This window comes from Lemur catta, chromosome 7 (assembly GCF_020740605.2).
Source record: "Lemur catta isolate mLemCat1 chromosome 7, mLemCat1.pri, whole genome shotgun sequence".
In the NCBI taxonomy this organism is placed as follows: Eukaryota; Metazoa; Chordata; class Mammalia; order Primates; family Lemuridae; genus Lemur; species Lemur catta.
This window is the reverse complement of record NC_059134.1, coordinates 11,319,730-11,339,412: the sequence shown is the minus strand read 5'-3', so window position 1 is coordinate 11,339,412 and position 19,683 is coordinate 11,319,730. Positions and strand designations below refer to the sequence as shown.

Sequence of the window (19,683 nt, the reverse complement as noted above, 5' to 3'; positions counted from 1 at the left end):
AAATCCTTGCTCCCTAAGAGCTCTGAACTACAAGGCCATCAACCCTCAGAGGGCTCTGTGTCTATCAGGTGTGTGTGGCTACAAAAGCGTTCTAACTTAGTTATTGCATGTTTAGCATCACCCTTGCAGAAGCACACCCATGTCCCAAAGTAGGACCCATTTCTCTTGTTGGCTCTGGGATGCAAGAGGTAGGGATGGGGATGGGAGGCTGAGGGAAGGCAGTGGTCATTTCAGGCACTTCTCACCCTGTGACCCATTTTCATTGCAGTAATTCCCCTGCCCAGCTTACCGAAACTTACTCCCAAGGCTGTGTATCCTCCTGTGACACCGTCACTCTACTTGCCACTGTGGGATGTCCTGCAGTACTTAAATGAGGTGAGTACTGCTTGAGAAGAGGAATAGGAGTGGCCACTGAAGAGATGGGACAGAGATTCCTTCAAGGAACTTTTCACTGGGAAGTGTGATAATTAATCCTCTGCATTTTGTCCAAATTTAGAACCACCAGCTCCTTCCAGGTGGACTGTGAGGGGGTTTGAACTTGAAGAATCAATGTGTGTAGGAAAGGGTAGTGGGATATTAGAGGATCCTGTCCCCAGCTCAGATGGAGCCATCTGGTGAAAGCTGTTTGGAACTGCATGAGCCACGTGGGACCCACATGGGGCCCACGTGGGAAAAGCTGCCGGGCTAGGAACCCATGAGACCGAGCGCCTCTCTTCCCTTCACCATCAACTAGGACACGTCACTGAACCTCTGTGGGTCTCTGCTCCCCCTTTAAAATGAGACTGTCTGTCCTATTTTGAAGGAAATGTGAAAGCTGTTTGAAACTGGTACTCTTGATTTGGTTTCACTTCTGCTATCACTATTTTAAATATAAAATAATGACTGGCCCATTGTAGATGCTAAAAATGTTTGCTTAGTGCATGATTCACCACTCAACTTCAGCTATTTTAGAACACACTTCACTCACTCTGATAATCAATTCTTAATGATTATAGCCATTGCTCCCCCCATCCCCTGAGCTGCTGGCGGTGGAGATCTGAACCACGAGAGCATCCTCACATAGCATCTGTTTTATTATGTCCCCTTCAAAGAACCGGGGGGACCATTAGGCAGGACCACACAAAGTGACAAGGATCTTAGGACGAAGGATCCTGACTTCTCACCACTTTGGCTTCTGTTCCTGCCATGTCTTTCTCGTAGCCAGTCAAGTTGAATCAGCCAGTCAACATGGAGAATCTTCCTATAAACAATGGAAGTGGCCAGTCCTATGGGTTTATCCTTTACGAGACCCCTCTCTGCTCCGGAGGTCACCTCCATGCTCTTGTTCACGACACGGCACAGGTAGGTGTCAGCAGGCTGTCTGGGGTGACGTGCAAAACGTTTAGCCTAACTGCTGTTGGGGAAGGCAGTTCGTCACCAGCCCATGTTCGTATTTGACAGTATTCTGAAGCACTTATTACGTGGGAGGCATTGGGAATAAAAAGTCAGGTCAAACAGATGCTCTTTCTGCTTTATCCCAACTTACACTCTGCTGGGGCCCCCTAGCCAGCTTCTAGCCGTCTGTGAGCACCGTGGCTAGTCCCTGCCTTCGTACTGACCTCCTCTGCCCCAGCCACAGCCTCTTGTCTCCCTTTCTTAAGGTGGGCCCAGCAGTCTGACGCCTGCTTTTCTTTTGCAGGTATTTTTGAATGAGACAATTGTAGGAATTTTGAATGAAGATATTCGGGCTCTGCAAATTCCTCAATTCAGGGTATGTAATTCAAGAGTCCAGGTGACGCCCTGAACCTTCCGCTCAAATGCAAACACAGCCCGTCCTGAGACAGACCACCTCCTTTCTCCACCACAGCCCTCTGCTGCTGCTCCTCACTTAGGGCTGCGACAGGGAGAGTGCAGGGCTGCAGGCGTGACTGCGTCTCCCAGGCCCTGGTGCGCGGGGAGCCACAGCCCATGCACGCTCTAGTGGGAGTGCAATTCCCTGCTAAGACCTGAGTCAGTTGTCGGCCCCTGTTTGGGTTTCTGATTAAAGACACAACTGAGTTTCTCTGCCTTTCCTGATGGGATCAGCAGAGGAGAAAGGGAAGACTTTCTCCTCTGAGTGTGGACTAGGAACGCAAAGGGGTCCTTGTGAGACAGGGAGGCCTGCTGGGCTTGGGAGCCTCCTTTTCTCCCATTTGCTCATCCTTCTGTCTGGGACTCAGAGAAAACATGGGTTCTAGAGCAAGAGCCCCGCATGGTCATGTAGTCTCTGTGAACTGGTCTGTCCTGAGCAGGGCTGTCAACTTCTGAGGATCCTGGTGGAGAATCAAGGACGACTCAATTTTTCCTGGAAAATACAAAATGAGCAGAAAGGTGGGCTCGGGGCCTGAAAAGTGGGCTGTAACTCCTCTTCAGTGACTTGGGATCTAAGACTGTGGCTATGTTGGGGTTGGGAGGAAAAATGGGCCCCTCAGCAGTGGGAGTACCTGGGTTCTAGGACCAAAGATGCAAATGCCTTCCCCGTCCATATCCTGCCTTCTCTGGTTCTCCAGGGCAGGAAAGCAGAACAGCTGTGTTGGGTGCTGGCTTTTCCCGGAGCAGGGCCCAGACTCCTTTTGGGAATTTCAGGGAAGTTCCAATGCTAAGGGGGGAACTTTCTTGGTAGTATGGGAACACAGCAAGAAACCTTCAGCCATGGCAGCTCAGAAGAATGTGTGCCGTCCTGGCTGAGCCCTTGCTGTAGGCACACGCGTGTCTGCACTTTGCCCTGGACGCTGGAGAACATCCCACCCTTGTTCAGATTCTCTTTCCTGCCTCCCATCTGCAGGATTAACTGGGTCTGTCACCATCAATAACACTCCTCTGGAAAACTTCACTGTCTATTCTCTGGAGATGAAAATGAGCTTCTTCGAGAGGTATGCTCGCACCTGCCCCCACGGACACGCTGAGCGTCAGGGAACTCTGAGATTTGAAACCCTTCACTTTGCAGATGAACAGCCCAAGATTCAGAGAACTGCAATGATTTACTCAAGGTTATCAGGTGCTTTGGAGTCAGGACTAGAGCCCTGCCTAGAACAAGTCTCCTGATTTCAATGTAATGTTAATACTCCCAGTCTAATATAATACAATTCCCTGAAACAGAGTCCTAGGTCCGGCTAGGGAAACCGGGCGTCGGCACTGGGACTGGAGCTGGGAGGGGTTTTCCTTCTCCCTCATGGCTTGGCCCTTCTTCCAGGCTCCGCTCTGCCACCTGGAGGCCTGTCCCAGGTAGCCACCTGGGCCCTGCCTTCTACCGCGGTACCTTGAGGGCCGGCTCTTCTCCCAAGGACACCTTCCTGAGGCTGCTGGTAAGTGAGGCGCCCTCTGCCGCTCTCGTGTTCCAAACACCTATTTTATTTTTAAAGAGTCTGGAAGCAAAGCCATAGTGTTCCTGGCAGGAATACTTCCCTTTCTTCCTTTCCTCTTCTTCCTCACCTCCAACCAAGACTTCCAACATTTCTCAGTCTTCCTAACTTATTATTGTCTAGAAAACAGCACATCAAAACACAATCAAAAAATTCAATCACAAGATGTAGAGAGCAGAAGGTAAAAGTTCTCCTTCAGATCCACCCCATTCCAATTCCTCTGCTTCTCAGGGCTAACTGCTGCCAGCAGTTTGTGTGCATTCATATATAACTTTACCTAAACGCACACAGTCAGTTTTTTTTTACACTAATGGGATTATACAATAAATTATATCCTGCAACTTGCTTTTCTTTTGGGGGGGGTGGCAGGTTAGTTTTTACCTAGACCATTTTTATGCATAAACACACAAAAATGACATAAATGCACAAAATATGAATGTACAAATCAACAAACTATCACTAAGTGAACATCATCTAATTATCATTGAGATTAAAAAGTATTGTTAGCACCCATCACAGTTACTGACTCCCTTCTCCCCAAAGGTAGCTGCTATCTTGACTTCTAACACTTTGGGCCAGTGTTTCCTATTTTGACTTTATATAATTGAGTCATATGGCATGTATTCTTTTTTAATATGGCTTCTTTAATTCAACATTGTTTGTGAGATTCAGCCATTTGTTGATGTTGCAGTGATTTGTTCATTTTCACTGTTGTATATATGTATTCATCTTTAATAAATATTCCATAAGTTATTTAATGATGGGCATTTGGATTACTTCCAGTGTTTGTCTATGATAAATAATTAAGTGAAGGTTTCTTTTGTGTTTATGTTCATGACTGAGATATCTTTGTCAGGTTTTGGTACCAAGGTTTAGGGCCTTCACAAATGACTTGGGAAATGAAGTTTGTGCAAAACTAGTGTTTCTTAAACATTTGATCAGTTTCATTAGCGAAGGCTTCTAGAGTTGGCATTTTCTTTGTGGGAAAGTTTATAAGTGTGGATTCAATTCTTTCAAGATTAAAGTATTATTCAGATTTTCTGGTTCTTTTAAAGTTAGTTTTGATAAAATATATTTTCTAGGAATATTCCCATTTCATATAAATTTTCAAATAGCTTTAAATTTTCTGTTTTTGATGTCTAGATCATCTACAGTAGCATTTTCTTTTTAATTTCTGGTATAGGTTATTGGTGTATTCTCTTTTTTTTCCTTGATAAATCTCACCAGAACATTATCGATTTTATTAATCTTTCAAAAGCAGTGCTTGGCTGTGACTCTTACTATATTATGTATCTCTTTTCTGTTTTTTAAATTTCTGTCATTATCTTAATTATTTTGTTTATTTTTTGGTTTAAGAGTAATTTGTTTAACTTTGGGTTTTTTTTTTTTGGTGCCAAAATCCGGGAATGAACCTGCTTGATTTTTAATAATTTCTTGAACTAGATACTTAGATAATTGATTTTTAGTCTTTATTCTTTTTTAATATATGAATTTTGGCCATTAATTATCATTTAAGCATGGATTTGGTTGAATTCTGTAACTTGTTACAAGATTTTTTATTGAGGTGAAATTCACATAACATTAACGCTTTTAAAGTGAACAATTCAGTGGCACTTAGTACATTTACAGTGTTGTGTAACCACTACCTCTAGCTCCAAAACATTTTCATCACCCCAAAAGGAAAGGCTATACCCATTAAGCAGTCACTTCCCCATTTTCCCCCTCCTCTCACCACCTGGCAACACCAATCTTCTCATTATCTTTATATTTGCCTATTTGGATATGAGCCTTATGACATAGAATAAAAATAAATTTAATATGTTTCATTTTTATAATTTAGGAATTGCATTCTTCCAAGCAAGAATTCAGAATGTGCATTATCATAAGCCATGTTTCATATCAGTGCATTAGTAATTTTGATACTATATTTTATATTATGCAGGTAGTGTTTCATATGGAAGTATAAAAAAAGTTATAGTAAGAAAAATGATGTTTACATTGAAAGAGATGAATCATTTTAGGGTCTTGTTAATTGGATAGTTGTTGCCTTTGGGTTACCATGTTAGCCCAACAGTTTTATCATAGGTACAAATTCTATTTAAAAAAAATATTTAATAAGAAACAGCTGATACTAAACATAAGCACTTCACACGTAGCTGTGTGTGAGTATAGTTAGCAAGTTGACTTCAGTATTGGCAATTTAGAACATCTGATTTGGTAAGGAACTGGCAGGCAAATTAAACTCAATCAAGAAGGAGAAGGCCTGTAAGTTATCCTGCAGATTATGGCCAATCTTCTTAAGACTGCTGGAATTACAGAATACCCGTTCTTGCTCTTTTACTTCTGAACTTTAAGTTTGAACTTCACTTTCCCATCATATGGCTGTGGGGATTGTCGAAGATCATGTGATCTACAAGGATTTGCACATGATGACAACTGCCATGTTCTTGGGGACATTAAGGAGCTTCCCTGGGACCAGAAGGTTTCTATGGTGGGGCTGTGCTTCTTTCCTGTAGTAAGGGAAGTGGTGTAGACTGAAGGTGCCATTTGGCAGTAGTACTCAGCCTGCAGGGGCTGGATGTCCTCATGCTGTTGTCAAGAAAGGTGCAGTCTACTCTGAGGGCTGTGCTCTTGTTGGGGAGCAACTTGATGATTTTTTTACCAATGAGTTTATACTTTTGTATGCTTCTCTGGTGCTGTTTAAGGTCCTTTCTTTTCAAGTTGAAGGACTCTCATTAGCATTTTTTGTATGTCAGGTCTAAGGTGATGAGCTGTCTCAGTTTTCACTTGGCTAGAAAAGTATTTATGTCTCCTTCATTTTCAAAAAAAATTTCAAAGTATGATGGGAGTACAAATGTTTTTGGTTACATGGATTGTTTTTGTAAGAATGCTGAAGTCAGAGTTAAAAGTGTGCCCGTCACCTAGATAGTGTTCATTGTATCTATTAGGTAGGTTTTCACCCCTCCCCTCTGCCCCCTCCCCCTGCTTGATTTCCTTTGAGATTTACTTCCCTCTGTGCACATGTGTGCTCATCAGATAGTTCCAGTTTAATAGTGAGTACATGTGGTGTTTTTTCCCCATTCTTTAGATACTTCACTTAGGATAATGTCTTCATTTTTGAAGGACAGTTTTGCTGGGTATGGTATTCTTGGTTGACAGTTTTTTTTTTTTTTTTTTTTTTTTTTTTTCTTTTAGCATTTTGAACATATCAGTCCACTCCCTTCTGGTCTGCAAAGTTTCTGCTGAAAATTCTTCTGATAGTCTTATACCCCACAAATATTTTTGTATTTTATTTTCATCATCACTGAATTCAAATATTTTCTAACTCTCCTTGTGGTTTCTTTTTTGACCTGTGTATTTCTTAGAAGTATTTTTCTTAATTTCCCAGTATTTGAATATTTTATAGTTATCTTTCTGCTATCAATTTCTTGTTTAATTACATTGTAGTCTGAGAATTGTAAAATATGTGAGGACTTGTTTAGTTCAACATGGGATCAAACTTGTAAATATTCTGATGTACATGTGAAAGAATATGTGTATACTATAGATGTTAGATCAATATTCTATATATGTCAATTAGTTCAATTTTGTTGATTGTCTTGTTTCAAATATTTTATATCTTTATTGATTTTTGTTTGCTTTGTCTATCAGTTATTGAAAGGTTATATGGAAATTTCCCACTACAGTTGTGAATTTGTTTATGTTTCCTTATTATTCTGTCAATTTTGCTTACATATTTTGCATTTGTATTTTTAGCTTCCCTGTATATGACATGTACATTCATGGTAAATTAAGGATTTTATTATCATGATATGTTCCTTTTCATCTCTAATAATTCTTTTTACCTTAAAGTCTTATTTTGCTGACATTAACAGAGCTATAATAACTTTCTTTTGGTTAGAGTTTACATGTTTCATCTTTTTCCACTGTTATTATTTTATTTTTTTCAATGTCTTCATGTCTTTGATGATTCTCTTATACATAGCACATAACTGTTTTATTTAAAATCCAATTTAGCAATCTTTGTCTTTTAATTTAGAGCATTTCAGAGATGCTAATTTTATGTTTTACATTTTGCTTTAACCCTGCATAAGCAGAGGCCTCTAGTGGACAAACTGCCTGGTTGTCTCCTTGTTTCTCCATTTTCTTTTCCTAGCTCTTGGTCCTATAATTCTTCATTATATTGCAAGCATATTTTTAAAAATTGAGTATCTTTGATAGCTCTTGTCAACAGTAGTGTTCATCTCTATTACCTTGTATTTATTTCTGGAAGTAGAAGACCTGCTTTTTAAAAAATGTAACATTATATATCACAGGACAGGAACAACAGTAGTATTACTATTAAAGGGTTGGTTCCATTCATGTTTTTCTCTTTCATTCCTAGACAGCAGGATAGAAGTTCTAGAACATATCCCATTCTAAACTCACTTCCATGTTGAGTGCCATAATCATGTCAGTCTTGCTCTCACTCCCCAAGTGCCTTAGATTTTACCTTGCCAGTGTTCCTATGTCTTAAGTCACCATCCCTTCCAGAACTGGAATTATGGCTTTGTGTTCATCAATGGACGAAACCTTGGGCGATATTGGAATATTGGGCCTCAGGAATCACTTTACCTTCCTGGCACCTGGCTTCATCCAGAAGACAATGAGGTGTGTAATTCCAACTTCTACCTTGAAATCTCATAAAATTTCAAAGATCAAAATGCAAATTGCATTTTGTACTGAATAGGCTTCACCTTCTTACTTTTAGCCTCTCTTTTCTTCCCAGATCATCCTGTTTGAGAAGATGAAGAGTGGCTCAGACATCCAATCTATAGACTAGCCCAAGCTGCAAAACTGTCTTCTAACACATTTCCTGGATTGTTGCAGTTCATTTATAAGTTGATTTTGAGGAAGAAGATTTATGTGAAGACCATCAAACACAGTATTGCTTAGAATAGCAAAAATGTGAAAATCTAAACAATCAACAGATGAATTGTTACATATGTTGTAGTATTTCTACATGATGCCTATTGTTAGGTTTTAAAAAGTCTTCAAAATATTTAATGACTTATTTATCTAGTTAAATGCTTAATCCTTAGCAGGTTCTTATTCTCTAATTAAATGTACCTTTAGCCAGATATGAATAAAATAAAAATAAACTTTACTTATGCTTCCCATAATCAATTGAAAGGAAGGGAGAGGTCCCTAACCTGGGGAAGAGTAAGGATACTGCTCTTGCCATGCCAGAGAGTATTGCATATGCTGACTGGCAAACTTATGATATCTCTCTCTCTCTGTGCATGTGTGTGTGCATAGGAGCATGGGAGAGCAAAGGGCAATGAACAATGTCTTTAGGCATGTCCCTGCAGCTGTGTATGTGTCTTCAAGGTGAACAGGGGAGTCCAATCATAGAAGGAACCTCAATTTGGTTGTTTGCTTCTGGCATATTTGACAACAAAGCCTGGCATGGAGTCCTCTGTGTCTTCTTACAGTCCTTGGCTATCTGGGTATAGTCAAGGCTACCACTGATTAGTGAACAGGTGGAAACCAATCACATTCTTATAAACAAAACATAGCACTTGGCCTAAATTCACACCAGTGCAATATAACAAAACCTTCTCACCTTATTAAATATAGTACCTAGGGGGTTCAAGTAATTTAGCAAAAAATATGGTGTCCAAAGGGAAGAAGAGCCTTCCTGTTTGGAATGAAGACAAAGGCGTCAGATTATCTTCTCTCCCACTAATCTGAATGGCTGTCTCACTGAAGAAGAGTTCTGTCATGCGCCTCCACAATTCCTACATAAAACTTTATTCACTGGGACTCCAGGCTCAGACTTATGAACTCTGTGGAAACTGTAGAATAAGGGAGGAAAACAGAACTAATAATCATAAAGACCATGAGTTTATATTTCAGATGTAACATATACAACACCTAAACTTACAACAACCATGCAACATATCCATTTTACAGGAGGGAAAACCAAGGTTCGAAGAGGTGTTTGAATACATGTCTCTCTGATTCGCACCTCCTCTTTCACTATTTTGCCTGAGCTCCACACCTATGTATTCTTTTCCAAATATGAATGCCAGAATGCTATCCAGAAGATATAATGCTTTCAGTGTACTTAGAGAAAAAAGCTTGCAGCTTAGAATTCTTTACCCAGCAAAACTGTCTTTCAAGAAAAGTGAACATAAGAAACCAAAATACAGAAATTTTATTAATAGATAAACAAAGCCAAGAAAGTTTATCATGAAAAGATCCACACCAAAGGATGTTCTGAAGCAGCCTTTCTCAATGTTCCATAAGAGAATTAAACCCTGCAGAAAGTGTTTTCAGTAATTAGTTTCTTATTGTATCATTTGGATGTATATTAGAGAAGATAACTCATTACATACCATGGCTGCTTTAGGGCATTAGAGCTTCACGCTCTCAGGGAACCCCAGTTGAGAAGAGATATTCTAAAGAACATACTGAAAGCAGAAAGAAAATGATTGCGAATGGAAAGTCTAACATTCAAGAAAGAATGTGGAGCCAAGGAAGGATGCTGACAAATATGAGAGTGAATATAACCAAATGTTAACTCAATACAAGTAATCCCAATGTCTAATTTGAGCTAACATCAGCATAGAACTCTAAGACAGGGCAAAAATATCATCCCAGCTGAGAGGAATGTGATGGCAAAAAAGTGATCTAAAGTTTCTATAATTCTCAGATATTAACTTTAGACTTTTTTGAATATGCATATTAATAAACTTAGCTGAATTGTTAAAAAATACATCCAGCTCTTAACTTTCAAAAAAATTAAGGGGATAAATAGAATGAGAAAAAACAATAAGAACTCTAAACAATAAAAAGCAAAAAAGAAGATGAAGTGAAAAAATTGGTACAAGTAGAAGCACATACTAAAATAGTAGAATACATACATATATATCAGCAACCAAAGTAAATTTTATAAATGAATTAAACCCTCTAATTGAAAGGCAGGAGTTGTCAGACATGATTTTAAAAAAACTAAATATTTGAGTTTTATAAGAGATACACCTCTAACATAAAGATGCAAATTGATTGAAAGTCCAAGGATAAAAAAATATACCATGCAAATTCTAACCAAAGAAGTTGGAGTAACCATATTAACCTCATGCAAACAGATGTAAAGATAAAAGGCGTTACTAGGTATGGAGGGTTACTAATAGTGATGAAAATTCAATTCATGAAAAAGATATAATCATTTTAGACTTGTCTGTTCCTAAAAATTTATAAAGCAAATATTTCCAGATCTACATATGAAAATAGATAAATAGAAGCACTTTGTACTGGAGGAAATTTTGTTCTACTTTTTAAAATTGAGATATGATTTGTACACCATAAAATCTTTTCATTCAAAGTAATTCAGTAGCTTTTAGGATAGTATGTCACAAGGTTGTGCAACCATCACCAGAACATTTTCACTACTCCAAAAAGAAACGCTTCACTCATTAGCAGTCAGTCCTCATTCCTGCTTTCCCCCAGCCCCTGGCAACCACAAATGCACTTTTTTCTCTATGGATTTGCCTATTCTGAACATTTTATGTACATGAGATCATACAATATGTGGTGGCCCTTTGTATCTGGCTTCTTTCACTTAGCATGTTTTTAAGCTTCATCAGTGTTGTAGCATGTATCAATACTTCATTTCTTTTTATGGCTGAATAATATTCCACTGTACAGATATACAATTATTGTTATCCATTCATCAGTTGATGGATATTTGAGTTGGATTTTACTTTTTGGCTATTATGAATAATGCTACTATGAACATTCGTGCACAGGTTTTTGTGTAGACATATGTTTTAAATTCTCTTGGTTATATACCTAGAAGAGGAATTGCTGGATCATGTGGCAATTCTATGTTTAATTTTTTGATGAACGATCAAACTGTCTCCAATGTGGCTGCACTGATTTACATTCTCACCAACAAGGTATGAGGGCTCCAAGTTCTCCACATCCTCACTAACATTTGTTTTTAATCTCTTTTTTGATTTTAGCCACCCTAGTGGGTGTGAAATGCTATCTCACTGTGGTTTTGATTTGCATTTTCCTAACCGTTTGTTCTCTTAAACAGTGAATCTAAAAAACGTAGCAACGGAGTAATGTAACTGGATTTTAAGATAACAAAAATCATCTTTGAAATTTCATGTGCATCTCCACTTTCATTTCCAGGAAAGATGGCAGTGACTTTCAGCAGGTGTCATGGAAGGGTAATTTTTCTTCTCAAGGCATATCAATGTATTTACTTCTTCAGCAAGTTCTAGCAAATAAACCATTAGTTGTTCGTAAGGCTTCCTATGTTGCTGTTATTTTCTGCAAAATATTGTATTAAGACTTTCTTTTGCTAAAGCTTTTTTTTTTTTTTTTTTAGAAAAAAGGGTTAGTTGCTATTCAACCTTTCTAAACATCTTGCATAAAGCAAAGAGACAAGAGAGTTTTAAAATACCTTGTATGTCATTTGGTTGAAGAGTCCTTACCTTAATACTGTGCTGAAATTTCTTTCTAAACACAGAGCTGGGGGTGGTGAATGAAGCATTTGTAATTCCTAAGCCATTTACGGCCTTAGCCATGTTTGTTCTTTCTTTGCCAGTGACAATTGCATTGCACCTTTATTTCCTAATTTTTCATTTTATAAGTATCTCTTAGTTTTCTGTGCTTGATACAGAAATCACGGCAAAAAATAAAGAACATTGTTAAATTCATCATTTAATCTATCATATTGTCACTTAAAGAAAACTTTGATTTGTTTCTGCATGCCCAAATATCTGATATACAAGATAGGGATATTCAATAATATCACTAACTGGTACACAGTAAAATATAATTTAGGGAAAAAGATTTTAGTATGTTTTGTGGAAGGAACTTTGCTCCTGGGATTCATAACTTGGGCAGATTTCTAAAATTCTTCAGCAGCCCCAAACTACTGAAAATGGCGTGATTTAGCAATTATTCTGAGAAACTTCTTATAATATTTAGCCTCGATAGACTCAAGGCTATAAGAAATTGTCTTCTTAAAGTATTATTATTGATAAGGAAGACTCCCATCTATTACTTGGCACAGCAGCCGCCTGAGACCCCCACCCCCCACGGAGGACCCACATTAGCATATCACTGACCTAACACCTGGTACATTAACATATCACTAACCTAACATTTGGCACATCAGCATAACACTAATCCTATTGCCTAGTGCAGACACTAAACTTATTACCTGGCGGGCATTGTCACCTGAGACCCCCCCTCCGCTTAGATCACCCCAACTTAATAAAAATGGGAAAAATTAGGTAGACGGGGATCAGAATTTGGTGGCGAGACCCCTCTGAGCCCGCTGGTGAATAAACGTTGATTCTCCGACTCTCCGTGTGCCGCTTGGTTTGTCCTCGGGACCACTCGCTGTAACACCTGCCTTAACATTGTAAGTCTATCCTTTGAAGTTTGATTAGTGAGAACAAAATGTGCCTAATTTTTGTCTAACACTATCATTTTTCTTCATGTTATCTATTCTATCTGAATAAAAAATAATTTACCATAGATGTAGCTGCCCATAATTTGGGTAATTTTCCTCCTCATGAAATTTTGAGGTGGCAAGAATTCCCAAAGAAGCCTTTTTCTTCAAAGACTCATGGCCTGAATGAAATCAAATAATAAAATTAAATTTGGTTTGTAAAATGTATGTTGTTTAACATCATAAATGGCATTCATCAAACAGTCCTAAAATTATAAAAATTGTGATATAACATAATCTTTATATGCCTTTTTATATATTTAAATTTATGTTAATATTTAAATATTGTATAATATGTATTTTATATATAAAAATTATATATTTTATATACATATGTTGGCTTAAAAAGGATATCATATTCATCCTAAAGTTATAAAACTAATGTACTCTATTAATATTCATATGAACTATTCAATCTATTTCCCAGTGTGCTTAAATATTTGAAAATTCTTAATTGTTTTTGGACATTAAATTAATAGTTTTCATAATAATCATTAATCATTGCTTTATTTTACTTTAACCTATTGATAAAATTTTAATGTTTCGCTTCATGTCACACCTCAAATGTATACCTGCGTTTGAAAGTGAATACAGTTGTCCCTCCGTATCCATGGGGGATTGATTTCAGTACCTCTTGAGGACACCAAAATCCACAGATGCACAAGTCCCTTACATAAAATGGCGTAGTATTTGCGTATAACCTATGCACATCCTCCTGGATGCATCGAATCATCTCTAGATTACTTATAATGCCCAATACAATGTGAATGCTATGTAAGTAGTTGTTATGCTGTACTGTTTAGAGAATGACAAGGAAAAAAAAGTCTGCATAAGATGCGATTTTCTTTCAGAAAATATTTTTGATCCGAGGTTGGCTGTATCCACAGATGCAGAACCCATGGGCACGGAGGGCTGACTGTATTCAGATACTAACAACAAATTCCAACAACATGCCTAGTGCTCATTTCTGGTAGTGTTACACTGTGGGTTTGAAATTAACCTCAGTGATCACTCTATTGCTGAGATCGCAGATGCCTAAACTATCTCACTTGGTCACCAGGTCCCCTCCACTTCACCTACTCAAGGGTTTCACGCCAGAAATTCTCCACGGTCTATTTCACCTCACTAGTTTTTACTCTTTACCGATCAAGATCACTATCAGCATACAAGCATGCTGTGGTTCCTCCAGTCTAAACAGAAATGAGAACGCAATGCTGCTCTGGACTCAGTTCCCTCTTCTGCCCCCAGATACCATCCCATTTATTAGTTCCCCTTTCTAGCACAGATCCTTGACTGAGTTATCTCTGTTCCCTGCCTTAGCTTCCTCTTCACCCTTCCTTCCTCAACCCATTCCAGTGGGCTTCCCAAACCCCATGACCCCAATTCCACCCAGACTACTCGTGTCCAGTTCACCTATGTCTGCCGCATACTAAGTCTGTTGGTCAAATCTCAGCCTTTCTTTAACTTGGCCTGGCAGCAGCATTTAACACAGTCGATCCCTGCTTCCTTCCCAGTAGCTTTTGTCTCCTAGCATTCGGTATACCGCATTATTGTCTTGAGTTTTCTTCCTCCCTCTGTGCAGCTCCTCCTCCTTTCTCGGCGTCATGTGCTCCAGGGCTTATCCTTGGTCCTCTTCTCTGTCCACACTCTGTTCATTGACGATCTCATCAAACTCTGTCAACTCCTAAATTTGTATCTCCATCCCAGGCCTTTTTCCTAACTGTCAGGCTTGTACATTCAACAGCCTACGTGGAATCCCCACTGGGACGTCTCCTGGACACCTCTAACTCAGCAAGCCCAGGCTGAGCTCCTGACGCCCCTGTAAACTCATTTCCCCTGCAGCCTGCCCCATCTCAGGCCACAGCGAGGTGTTGGAGTCATTCCTGAGCCTTCTTTATTTCTCCCACCCCACAAGCAATCCATGAATTGCAACAATCCTCTTGCCTCTGCTTTCCAAATATTTCCAGAAATCCAACACTTCTCACCACCCCCATCACTGTCCCCTTGTCTGATCCAGCATCACCTCTCACACAGACACTGCAGTCGCCTCCTCACTGGCCTCCTCTCATCCACTCGTGCCTACTCCTGAAGATTCTCAGCACAGCAGCCAGAGTGATGCTTCTAAGGCATAATCAATGTCATGTCCATAGCCTGTGGTGGCTCCCATTTCATTCAGTCAAATCCCTACTCTTGCAGGGCTATGTGACCAAGCCCCTCTGTTTCTCTGACCTCATCTCCTGCAATCCTGCCCTTCACCTCCCACGCTGACCTCCTTGCCTTTCCTTGAACACAGGGTCATGCTTCTTGCTAAGGGCCTTTGTACTAGCTGTTCTCTGTTCTCTCTGCTTGGGCAGTGCTTCCTCCAGCTAGCAGCTTGCGTGGCTAACTTCCACCTCTTTCAGATCTTATCTCAGTCAACATCTTCCCAGTGAGAGCTCCTCTCTGCACACCCCTCTACATACTCCTAACCCTCCTTCCTTTATCTACTTTTTATTTTTGCAATGGAGTTTATTACCTTTGAACATACTCTACTTATTCATTGTGTTAATTTTTGTTGTCTTTCTTCCCCAGCTAGAATATAAGTTTCAAAGGGAAGCGATCTTTTGTTTGGTACACTGATTGCCCTCATTTTTTCTCAGGAATTCCCCCATACTCTTAATTTTTTTGCTCAAGATCCCCGATAACTGGACTTTGCTCCTCCTGAGTGGAAGGTGGGTGGGAAGGGTTGGCCAGAGGGGTCTGTCTGTAAGGAGGAGGTGAGGAGCAGGGAGTGTACTATTATAGTGAATGTACTATCGTAGCAGACACACTGTGCGTCTTACCCTCATAACTTTAAGAGAGATTTTGCCAAATGTTCAGATTTGTCAAAATTCAGATTATAGCATTTAAAGCATTAGCACAGTGCCCTCAAAAATAAGTTATGTGAATGACTGCATCACTGATCTATAAACATAGTACCTATTAAAAATAAAAAGTGTAATGCCAAATGAGATTAGTTTGATAGGACTATTTTTCTTGCATGACTCCATGGTACTGATCTGGAACGACTGCAGCTTTTAGTCCCCTGTGTGCATCTTTGTGTATGCCATTGACTACGTGGAACAAATGAATTCTCAAGGAAGGGACTGTGCTTTCTGGGTCAGTTGGAGCTCCACCTTAGAGTGGTGGTTCAGGATAACAACAAGACTTCATTTTTGTTTTTTTAAAGCATTTCTTTTATTTTCTAAACCCTTGACACCAGAAAGATGGCCTGGGAAGATGATCATTCTTGTGTGTCAGGGGTTCATTACCAGGGCAAGCAGCTTGCCAGAGCACTTTGTTTACATCATTCTCATGCCAGTTCATTGCAACTGCATCTTCTGTTTGGGATTTGAGTATTTTCATTATCTGCTTTGGGTTAAGATCACTAAATATCTTGGAAAGGAGAAACGGAAGGAGTATCTTGCTAATATTTTAAAAAACAAAAGTCAGCCTCTTAGCAAAACACATCTGGGGTTAGTGCATCTTTGTACCACTCTGTGGTATCATTAAGCTCAGATAAAGTAAAAATTTTCTTAAATCTTGGGTAGGGTGTGTCCATAGTTCTGGAATTTCCAGAAGGCTAAGGGGTTTTTTAGCACTAAAATATGTATACTTTTCTCACAGAAATAAAAACAAGGGACATAAGGGAGGGCTAAGGAGTTTGGGATTTTTATAGCCCATGCTTTTACTAACATCTGAGAAGAAACAGAGATGTTGTTAATGGTTTACACAACTGGAGAATAAGCTGATACTGAAGAGATTCTGCTACTGCTCAGCAGCAGAAATAAGGGGTGAATGTGGGGTGTGTCTTTGGGATCGTCCTCTACAGGCAAAAGGGCTACACTGTGACACTTTCTCCATACATCTTAGGGGCTAGCTTTTATCCCAATTAAATCAGAGTTTTTTCATCAGAGACTTAACAACCATCAAGCAATCATATATGCCTTAGAAAAATGGAGAGAAAGATATGATTTTGGCCAGCGTGTTCAAGAGAGCTACTGCTCCCCCAGCATGCCTGGGAATGCTTAAGGCACTGCTATCAGAACTGTACTGCGCAAAACCTCAACTTATGCTTTCTAATTCTGGCAGGTTGTTTTTTTTTTTCTCATGTTTATTTGTTTTTGCCTCTTCGTGGTTTAACTTTTGCTACTTGACTAAATATTTGCTTAATTCTCAGTGAGGGACACTTCACATTAAACTCTGTGAGTCTTTGTTCCAACAACTAAAATTTCATTTTGTTCCTGTCAGCTTTAAAAATTCAAAACTATGTACCCATATAAGAAATGGATTTCAAACATGCGATGAGGGGAACAGTCTAGAAACTCTGAATTTCTGAAAAAACATTTGCGTTCCTAGAGTTTCCTTCAGTAAAATCTGAGTTTTGTCACCGAGAGGAGTTGGTTTTGTGACTGCTACAGAGTTTCAGTTTCACCCAAATATTGCATAATGTCCTTTGGGACACAATTCTGTGTAAGAATAAGATTTGTATTTGTCCTTTACTAAAATACGAGGGTTTTATCTGTACCTTTTTAAAATAAAAAATTGAAAGTGCTTGGAGTCAGGGCCAGAATAGGCCTGTGGAAACCAAAGACAGAAAATATTCTGATTTCCCCTCCACCCCCATTTAGACATAAACCACACTAAAATATGTACAAAGAAAATTCTCCAAAATCCTGGCTTTTTACATGATGAGTTACCTCAAATTTTTTTTTCTTCAAAACTTGAATTCTTTTAAAACATTTTGTTGCTTGCCCCGCTTTGCAGGTGCCTTTTCTACATGCTTCCTGATGTGGCGCTGTCGGGGGTAACTTTACCCCGGCGTCCAAGGAGCATGCAAGGACTGGGCAACACATGCCCAGTATTTGTGCACCTGCAGGATCACGTGCAGGAAAACAGCTTCCGAAACGTAGAGCTCAGAGCCTCTGCGACCCGGCGTGAGACCGGCCGCATCCACCGGGCCAACCCCCCAGCCACCCGGGCCCCGTGAGGCCCGCCCCGCCCCTACCCTGAGGCCCCGCCCTGTCCCGTGAGGCCCCGCCCCTGCCCGCGAGAGACCTAGAAGCGGGGGCGGGGCCGCGAGCCACAGCCAATGAGAGCTGGCGGGCCGGTTGCCTGGGCGACCGGGGCGCGACCCCGCCCCCCGCGCCGAGGCGCCGGAGCGCCGCTGAGTGCCGGCTGGAGTGGGAACCCGGGTCCCCGCGCACCGCGAACGCGCGATGACCACGTGTAGCCTGGGGCGGAGGCCGGGCCGCACACTCGGACTCCTGCTGCTGGTCATCTTGAGCTTCCTGGTGCTCCGCAGGTGAGAGAGCGCTTCGCCGGCACCTGCCGGACTGCGCGCACCCCGGCCCTCCACTCCTCGGGTTTTCGCCTCCGCGAGCCGCGAATCCTGAGTTCCCGCGGGAAGAGCTCCAGCCTCTTCCTCCTTGGAGCTCCCCACGCCCGTGTGCCCCCGCGCCTCCAGGCGCTTTGCTCTGCCCGGAGACCCAGGCCGCCGGGTGACACCAGGCGCTGCCCTCAGAGACTCCGGACGTCCGTGCCCTGACCTCCCCTCTCCTGCGCGCCTGTGGTGCCCGCTCTGCTGCTCCTGGACGCTGCCTCACTCTGGGCGGGTGGGCAGAACCGGCCTTCACACCCCTCTCAAACGCCCCCGTCGCTGCCCTGGCCCCAGCTCTCCGCGGGGAGCCCCCTTCTGCTCTTCTCCTAGGCCCCCCCATTTCCTCCCAAGCCTGCTGGGAGGCTCCTTATTCCGGAGGCCAGCGCTCCCGCCTCAGGGCGATGGTGGTTTAGCTCGCCCCACACGGTCATAAGAACACTTGCCCCACAGGCCTCCAGGGTCCTCCGCCACGTTTGCACAGTTCTAAAACTGGTATGTTGCGTCTCTCCACTTTCCCACCATTCACCGGTTACCAGCTCACTCCTCCCCCAGTTACAAAATGCTGGTCATGGCAAGTGGTTGGGTTCAGTGGTAGAAGGATTTACCCACAGCCTGTGTAAAAGTTTTCTGGGTGCCCTAGCCTAGAATTTTTCTAAACTGTATCTATTTATAGGGTCCTGCAGCCCTGCTCATATCTTGCAGGCCAATGCCTGGCACTTTCCATGTTCAAAACCTCCAGTGGAAGCAGACCAGCAGTATGGGATGGTTGGCGCTGGCAGTTGTTGAGGAGCTGAAGGCAGAGCCACTGGAGCAGGTGGCAGGCACACTGCTGCCCAGCTTTGTCATTTGCTTCTTCTCTGTCCCTCTTAGTTTCCCCAAACTTCCCCTGGGAGATAGGGAAGTTTTTGATGGAGATAAAGATCTGAACATTTTTTCCTGCCACAAGAACACATTGGAAACGCTTTACATTTATATGTTTTTTTTTTTTTTTTAAAAATAGGTTTATACTTGCATTTTTTTCTAAGGTAGTGAAGATGTCATAATATTGTTTGGAGAAGGAAATGGTTCTCTTTTCATTTTGAGGCCCAGAAAACCTAAGAGGCATTTCCCCAGTTGTACCCAAGACTTTTCCCATCCTGTCTATGATCCCTAACCCATTCCTCTTTGAAGATTGGTCCCTGCTCTTGTAGGATGTTCAGCTTTCCTCCCTGTGCAAGGCTGATGCAAACCCCAGAAGAATTACCCAAAGCCTTCTGCACACAGCAGGTGTCAAGGAGCCTGAGCTCCAGAGGGAAGGGCTGGATGTGTGCAGGCAGCGTGCTCTTGTCTGTTGTTGATCAGGGATATAGCAGTCTGCAGGGGACCCAGACAGGTCACTGCAAGGGGCA

General features: G+C 41.2%; 2 protein-coding genes across 6 annotated transcripts in view; both read left to right on the top strand.

Annotated features, from left to right (window-relative positions):
- Positions 1 to 8,494, top strand: part of GLB1L3 (galactosidase beta 1 like 3) — a 28,852-nt gene extending 20,358 nt beyond the window's left edge. For 2 of the 3 annotated variants that reach the window (XM_045556549.1, XM_045556551.1), the window contains 8 exons: positions 269 to 375; positions 1,201 to 1,341; positions 1,679 to 1,750; positions 2,271 to 2,349; positions 2,804 to 2,891; positions 3,212 to 3,323; positions 7,914 to 8,030; positions 8,149 to 8,494. In XM_045556549.1, coding sequence (XP_045412505.1) covers positions 269 to 375; positions 1,201 to 1,341; positions 1,679 to 1,750; positions 2,271 to 2,349; positions 2,804 to 2,891; positions 3,212 to 3,323; positions 7,914 to 8,030; positions 8,149 to 8,202 — 770 coding nt within the window. In that variant the 3' untranslated portion in view covers positions 8,203 to 8,494. Of the gene's footprint in view, positions 1 to 268; positions 376 to 1,200; positions 1,342 to 1,678; positions 1,751 to 2,270; positions 2,350 to 2,803; positions 2,892 to 3,211; positions 3,324 to 6,575; positions 6,706 to 7,913; positions 8,031 to 8,148 lie in introns of those variants that run through there. The other variant, XM_045556550.1, reaches the window with a different exon arrangement.
- Positions 8,495 to 17,979: 9,485 nt separating this feature from the next.
- Positions 17,980 to 19,683, top strand: part of GLB1L2 (galactosidase beta 1 like 2) — a 46,784-nt gene continuing 45,080 nt past the window's right edge. For 2 of the 3 annotated variants that reach the window (XM_045555618.1, XM_045555617.1), the window contains exon 1: positions 17,980 to 18,220. In XM_045555618.1, coding sequence (XP_045411574.1) covers positions 18,135 to 18,220 — 86 coding nt within the window. In that variant the 5' untranslated portion in view covers positions 17,980 to 18,134. The remainder of the gene's footprint in view (positions 18,221 to 19,683) is intronic. The other variant, XM_045555619.1, reaches the window with a different exon arrangement.